The sequence below is a fragment of the Salvelinus sp. IW2-2015 genome, linkage group LG6.1 (genome assembly GCF_002910315.2).
Source record: "Salvelinus sp. IW2-2015 linkage group LG6.1, ASM291031v2, whole genome shotgun sequence".
Classification (NCBI taxonomy): Eukaryota; Metazoa; Chordata; class Actinopteri; order Salmoniformes; family Salmonidae; genus Salvelinus; species Salvelinus sp. IW2-2015.
The window spans coordinates 12604537-12612295 of record NC_036845.1 but is presented as its reverse complement, the minus strand read 5'-3'; the positions used below and the strand labels follow the sequence as shown (position 1 = coordinate 12612295).

The 7759-nt window shown below is 40.7% G+C and overlaps 1 protein-coding gene across 1 annotated transcript; it reads right to left on the bottom strand.

The window, feature by feature from the left end:
- Window positions 1-136: 136 nt before the first annotated feature.
- On the bottom strand, window positions 137-4148 carry LOC111964658 (semaphorin-7A-like). Its single transcript, XM_023988499.2, has 4 exons — window positions 3994-4148; window positions 1428-1567; window positions 733-795; window positions 137-235 (listed from the first exon to the last, which is right to left on the bottom strand). Exons 1-4 carry the CDS (start codon window positions 4073-4075, stop codon window positions 137-139), a joined length of 384 nt encoding a protein of 127 aa, XP_023844267.1. The 5' UTR covers window positions 4076-4148.
- Between the last annotated feature and the right edge of the window lie 3611 nt (window positions 4149-7759).

Genomic DNA, 7759 nt, shown 5'->3' with positions numbered 1-7759 from the left:
TGAAGTTTTTTATTGAACACTATTACCAACTTTTATAAAAGTGATACAGGAGTTAAGTAAAAAGAAAGTGTGACCGTTGTGAGAACACTAAACACATGTTGAAGACAATAGCTATTCTATTCATCATCATGTCATCTTACCAGCACCAGCAATTTGGGGGTTCCTGCATTGTCCCGCATACCACAAAAGTGTCATTGACTTTCTGAATGACTGTGATGAAATTGTCACACTCCAACTGTAGCAGAGAGAGAGGAGGGGGATGAGAGAGAGAGAGAGAGAGAGAGAGAGAGAGAGAGAGAGAGAGAGAGAGAGAGAGAGAGAGAGAGAGAGAGAGAGAGAGAGAATATTGGAACTGATCCATTTTCCCTAATTTGGCAGATAGCGCAAGAATTAGCTCTGCAGTACTGAGGGAATGCATTGTCTGCATAACTTCATATGCATTGCATCACTTATTCATTAAGTACAGTGGCAGGACTTTTATCTCAAGAGAAACTTCCAGATGGAATTTGTGCCTGAATACCAAATACCGCATTGTACCCGCTTTCCCCTGTCCCAACCTTTAACCTTCGGGACAGTTTCTACTGGTGTCGATATCATGTTGATATTATGTCTCTGTTTCATTCATATTCCTACAGTAGCAACAAACTTTCCTCACTGTAATGATGGTGATAATGATGACGAAGATTGATGATGACGATGATGAGGATGATGATGATAGTGGGGACCACCTACCTTTGGTGGGTCTGATTTGGCGATGCAAGCTGCCTTTGCGTTTTCATCGGTTACCACAGGGATCTGTAATAATATAAGATACATTCCAGTATGTCATACAATTTATCCATAACTTGTATGCAAATTAGGCCTTTTCAAATACTAAATTAACTGCAATCAAATTCAGTGCTGATTGAAAATGACAAAAGTCTGGTCCTGTGCCATAAACTAACAAAGGGAGGATTACTTTACTGTCTCTAATATTTGATCAACTAAGCGTAACTATAGGGCACAGACAATCAGAATCAGAGAGAACGGAGAGAGACTGACACCGAGCAAAATCAGAGAAGAAGGACCAAGCCAAACCTAAGTGAATTTTCTTTGTTATGTTAATATTCTGTCTTAGTAAAGTTGTTTTTGTGGACTAAAACCTCCCTGTCTCTGTGTCAATCTCTGCACGCTCAACCCAACACCCCACGGTTTACCACAGTATGTTGACCTCATAAGCCCACACTATATAATCACTTCTTTCCGATTGGACAGAGATGAGATCTGCTCTATAAATGTATGCATGACCCATCTCGTGCTACGGAGGCTGTTGAACTAGGTCGACAGCTGCTGCCTCCTCTTTAAGCCAGTCTCCTGTGCCTGCATTGGGTTACTGTGTCACCACCACCGAGTATCTCTGTTCATCTCTATGGTTACCAGCAACTCACCTGCAGGTCGTGGACCCCCCTGTCAGTGAAAGTCAACACGTAGATCACTGTCTGGCCCCCCACGTACAGCACATTGGTGCCCTCCTGGTGGTACACTGACATGTAGTTCTCCGGTTTCGAGAAGTGGTACCTGGCCGGCTCTGTGGGCCATATCAAAGTAGATTAGGAGAAGGTGTTGTTACAATGTCGTTATATGATATACCAGTAGATCAGTGTTGTTGGGGGTTTCAAGTTGAGTCAATTGAACATGTAATTGCCCATCATTTTCAGTTCATTAATTTGATTTAACAAGAATGTATTCATTGAGCTCTGTGGTGTGGTCATGTAACTTCTAAAATAAAATTCAAAAAGCCACCAGTCTACCTTTTGGCCCAAGTCATTTTAGTTTTACATGATATGAGGCTAAAGCTGTACAGATCAGAGAGAGAGTCTGTACTGAAATTGAATTGGTTGCCATGGTTAAGGTCAATTTACCCTCGGGACTCCTATTCCTACAGGCAAATGCAAATCCGACACTAGTGTGTCTACCAATTCAGTGACTGACGTTCTCGACGCTTCATGAAAGTAGACCACAAGTTCCTCAATTGGCCGACAAAAGAGAGGCAAATGGTGCTGTCCAAGGTGTTGACCTAGGCTTCAGTCATTTAAACCTCCACGGTGAGAGGAATGTAATGCTTCATCGATTTAATCTTTCTGTTTTGACATGTCTCTGTCTCTATCGGGTACACTAAGACTGAATGTCGTTAACATGACATCCCTTTATAGGTTTGTATAACATAAGTTTGATATGTCAAACAAATACGCCATGTTGTTCTGTATTTTACTGCTGATCTGCCAAGAGGAATACTGTCCTTTACACCTGTAATGACTATAGCATCCGTGCATCTTAACTTGATAGCCCTATTTCTATTGATTGTGAATATATTAGACCACTGTGCAAGGTGTGAGGCATGAGTTTGAAAATATAATTGTTAGTTTGCTGCGCGGAATTCTCATAAATATTAATTGGGTTGTGTGGATGTGTGTGTGTGCGCGTGTTTGCGCGCGCTTGTGTTCGCGTGTGTTAATGAGGTCCTGGAGCTAATGCTGCTGCTCTATCCTCAACAAGCCTCAGCTACTGCAGTACCTACCATTAACGCGTCAGCTCGTGCACCTGCATTGCAGTTCTGCAGCGCGAGCTAAGTATTCACCATAATGCTGGGTTTTAACTGTAATGTAGTGGTTTTGTAATACGTTCACTGACATTGTGTGTTTGAGTAAACTTAATGACATTACATGCAGAGCTCCTCAGCACTCTTTTCAATTAGCACGTATCATTTAGCCTTATATTGTGTCTTGAAGAGTAAAGGAGGTTCAGATCAGAAGAAATATCCGGGCATTGATCACAAATAACAGCTGTCTGATTGGTAAACAACACCAGGACTGCGTTTCCATGACAACTGGCAAATGTCTACCCACTACGTTAGGTTGAACCTCACACATGGATTATTAATGACCGACACGCCAAAACGTGCAAAACCGCGAGCCTGTCAAAACACTTAAAGGACCAATGCAGCCGAATTTACCGCCTGGTGATTTCACCAGGCAGGCTAAAATTCCCTCCCACCAAAACAGGCAGAAATTTCAGGCGCCCTTTTTAAACAGGTCTTACACTAAAGGGGCATTATCAACCTGTTTTACAATTTCACAGTATTATTCCAACCTCATAGTGTGGAAATATATATAAAACACAAGCAAAACATATTTGACTGCACTGGGCCTTTAACATACAGCCTCTGCATTGACATGCTGAGGTGCGCTCTGAATTCAAGATTAGTGTCTTCGTAGGAGTGGGCCACTATTGTATAGGACAGGCTACCCGAATAATCAACGCCTAAATAACAATAATAGGCTATCTTAATTAAGCCAGTTTCTTGTAAAACACAATTGGTTCTGAATAATTCCACCGTTCCCGCTGCCATAAACCTGTTCCATACGTATGAACACTTCTGTCCCTTACATTTCATTACAATGGAATAGGAAACTGGGCCTAAATTAGCCCACACGAAGATTAATATAATCTAATACACACTGCTTAATTTCTTCCATTTAATCTAATACAAATAGCTTATTTTATTTCCTTTAGTTGAGAACTGGGTCGCATGAACAATTTGACAAATCGGCTATTCAAATTATACAATTATACCAAGTCCAACATGTTTTCTCTCTCATCACATTATTTGCGTTTCTCTGAGATCCGTTCTCATTGACACAATGCCAATCATTCTGTCAATTTAATATAGCCTACTATCATTATTAGGCTACATTTCTATTTTGTTGGTATAGCCTGTTTTGTGGAACATTTGACATGATTGTCTACCTTGAATCATGCATGATGTCATGCATGTATAAACGCGTGATGAAGAAAGTGATCCACTACTTTGATTTTCAAGTAGACTACAGTCTATTGTTCGTTGTTAATCTAACTATTTCCATGGAGGAAAAAACAAGGTTCTCGCATATAGCCTAATACACAGACAGGGCGTATCTGACCACCCTAAACGCAAATAGCTAAATTAGCACATACCTTTTACAATGAATTTCAGCCGAGGTGATTTTTCGGCAAAAACCATGGAAAAAACGGTCGCCAATATGATATAATTCATCATTCCACGTCCTCAATGTGCCCGAACCCTTTCATGCGTGAGTTCCAAAACTCTCTAATAGGTTGACCACACCGCTCGCGTCTTGTGCGCGAGTGTTGCAAAATAAATTTAGAAATCTATGTTATTCAATTATTGCACCCACACTGCTCGGGGAGTCAACTAGCATCTGCGTTGCCAAGGGCTAAAATAGAACTCGTTTCTATTTCTGACTGCAGCGTGCCATCTCCTCGTTGGTTATACCCACAGGTGATTGAAAGAAGAACTGTGTTGCCGGTCAGTATAGTAATACTATGAAAGTTTAGATGCCAATCACCATATAAGTTCAAAGATGAAAAAGCCTGGAAGGAGGAGAGATGACTAGAAATGATTCGGTTGACCGTTTTATGTGTGGATTAATTGTCGGAGTAGAGGACCTTGTACATTTCAGGTAAAATAACAACTCAATGTTTATATCCCAGGACAAATTAGCTAGCTACAGCAAGCTAGCTAAATAGGACAAATTAGCTAGCAAGTGCAAGCTAACTAGCTAAATTGCGATAAAGAACTGTACTTCATCCACTGTCGGTCTGCCTCCATCGCCACCAGCATCTTCAAAGGGAACTAGGACTTTGTCAGTGGACAAGGGGTCCTCAGATTCAGGGTTCTCAATGGCTGGGGGGCAGCTCCTCACTGTCACTGTCAGAATCTGATTCCTGACTTTCAGACTCATTGTCAGATTTTTTTTTAAATCTCCAGAATTTCCGCATTTGTGGGTTGTCTCCTTTTGAAAGACATTGCTAATGCTACAACTTAACTCACTAGCTACATACATAAAACAACAACACTGAATGGCTCAGAGTGGGAGTGAGAGGTTACGTGATTGACTGCCTGCGCTCGCCATTTGTATCAATAAATCACTATCGGAAAATGTTTTGTGTGGTAATTATTGATATATTTACTGTTTTATTCACATGTTTTTCAATTACCGGTTATAAATCATGCATTCCGATCTGTCGCACCAAAGATGCTATAACAAAATGATGTGAGTAAGGGTACACACATTTTTTGAGAACTTCAGGAAGTGAATGGTGGGAATTGAACGATGGTAGACGACACACCCCTTCAACATGCATACTATAAACAGACCAAACTCATCTTGTCTTCTCTTATTATCTTAGGTGTCTGTGAGGAAAAAAATGCATGGCTGCGCTCTGAAACTAATCTTGTCGGATTACTTTCGATTTCTAGAAAGTGTTTTACTCAATTATTTCTATCAATGTTGAGCTCACCCGTGATGTGATTAATTATACATAGTAATTGCTATTAGCTAATTCATATTGTAGTTTATGTCAGCCGAGAGTTAGAAAATATGACCGCTTGTGTTGTGTCAATCTTTCCTCAGTTAGCGCTAGGACAAATGTAGCCTACGTTTTCACACGTTCCAACACATGATCGTTTGACAGTGGTCCCTGAAGAGTACGATCACACGCGTGTGATTAGAACGCTCATTTAGAATGCTTATTTAGAACGGCCACTTTCGAATGACGCAACAATCAGCATTTGAGCTGGCCACACTTTTTTAAGAAACTATTTACACAAACACAGTCCTAACAAAGTCATGTCCAGAATGTGAGCAGTTTATTTTTGGATGCAATGTTCAGATATTCACAGAAGTATCTATAGCATAACACAATCATCCAAACTGGAAAAAATGTAGGCTACATTTACCATTTATCTACCATCTTAATGGTAGTGTCAGTGTATGCCATGGTGGTTACCATATCAAATCAAATCAAATTTGATTTGTCACATACACATGGTTAGCAGATGTTAATGCGAGTGTAGCGAAATGCTTGTGCTTCTAGTTCCGACCATGCAGTAATATCTAACAAGTAATCTAACCTAACAATTTCACAACAACTACCTTATACACACACAAGTGTAAAGGAATGAATAAGAATATGTACATAAAAATATATGAATGAGCAATGGCCGAACGGCATAGGCAAGATGCAGTAGATGGTATAGAGTACAGTATATACATATGAGATGAGTAATGTAGGGTATGTAAACATTATATAAAGTGGCATTGTTTAAAGTGGCTAGTGAAACATTTATTACATCAATGTTTTCATTATTAAAGTGGCTAGAGATGAGTCAGTATGTTGGCAGCAGCCACTCAATGTTAGTGATGGCTGTTTAACAGTCTGATGGCCTTGAGATAGAAGCTGTTGTTCAGTCTCTCGGTCCCAGCTTTGATGCACCTGTATTGACCTCGCCTTGTCCTTGATGATCTTTTTGGCCTTCCTGTGACATCGGGTGGTGTAGGTGTCCTGGAGGGCAGGTAGTTTGCCCCCGATGATGCGTTGTGCAGACCTCACTACCCTCTGGAGAGCCTTTTTTATTTTTTTTATTTTATTTAACCTTTATTTAACCAGGTAGGCAAATTGAGAACACGTTCTCATTTACAATTGCGACCTGGCCAAGATAAAGCAAAGCAGTTCGACACATACAACAACACATAGTTACACATGGAGTAAAACAAACATATAGTCAATAATACAGTGAAAAAAAAATAAGTCTATATACAATGTGAGCAAGTGAGGTGAGATAAGGGAGGTGAAGGCAAACAAATATATGTATAAATAAATAAAAATATAAAAGGCCATGGAGGCGAAGTGAGTACAACACAGCAAGTAAAATAAAAACTTTAAAAAAAACACTGGAATGGTTGGTTTGCAGTGGAAGAAAGTGCAAAGTAGAGACAGAAATAATGGGGTGCAAAGGAGCAAAATAAATTAATAAATAAATACAGTAGGTAAAGAGGTAGTTGTTTGGGCTAAATTGTAGATGGGTTATGTACAGGTGCAGTAATCTATGAGCTGCTCTGACAGCTGGTGCTTAAAGCTAGTGAGGGAGATAGGTGTTTCCAGTTTCAGAGATTTTTGTAGTTCGTTCCAGTCATTGGCAGCAGAGGAACTGGAAGGCAGAGGCCGTCAAAGGAAGAATTGGTTTTGGGGTGACTAGAGATATATACTTGCTGGAGCGCGTGCTACAGTAGGTGTGCTTGGTGACAGCGAGCTGAATAAGGGTGACTTTACCTAGCAGGGTCTTTGTAGATGACCTGGAACCAGTGGGTTTGGCGACGATATGAAAGGGGGGCATGCCAAGGGCTTTGGTGACAAACGGATGCACTGTGATAGACTGCATCCAATTTATTCGGTGGGTTTGGAGGCTATTTGTAAATGACATCACGAAGTCGAGATTGGTAGGATGGTTCAGTTTCAAGGTATGTTTGGCAGATGAGTAAAGGATGCTTTGTTGCGGAATAGGAAGCCAATTCTAGATTTGACTTGGTTTTGGGAGTTTATGTGAGTCTGGAAGGAGGTTTACAGTCTAACCAGACACCTAGGTAATTTGTAGTTGTCCATATTCTACGTCAGAGCGTCCAAAGTAGTGATGTTGACAGGCGGCAGGAGCAGGCAGCGATCGGTTGAAGAGCATGCATTTGGTTTTACTTGTATTAAGAGCATTGGAGGCAGGAGGGAGAGTTTAGGCATTGAAAGCTCGCCTGGTAGTGGTTGTTAAACAAGTTGTCAAAAAGAAGGCAGAAAGTATACAAATAGTGTCGTCTCGTAGAGGTGGTATAGATAGAACACAGCACAAGAGCGACATCATTGCGTAAACAGAGCAGAGAGTCGGTCCGGG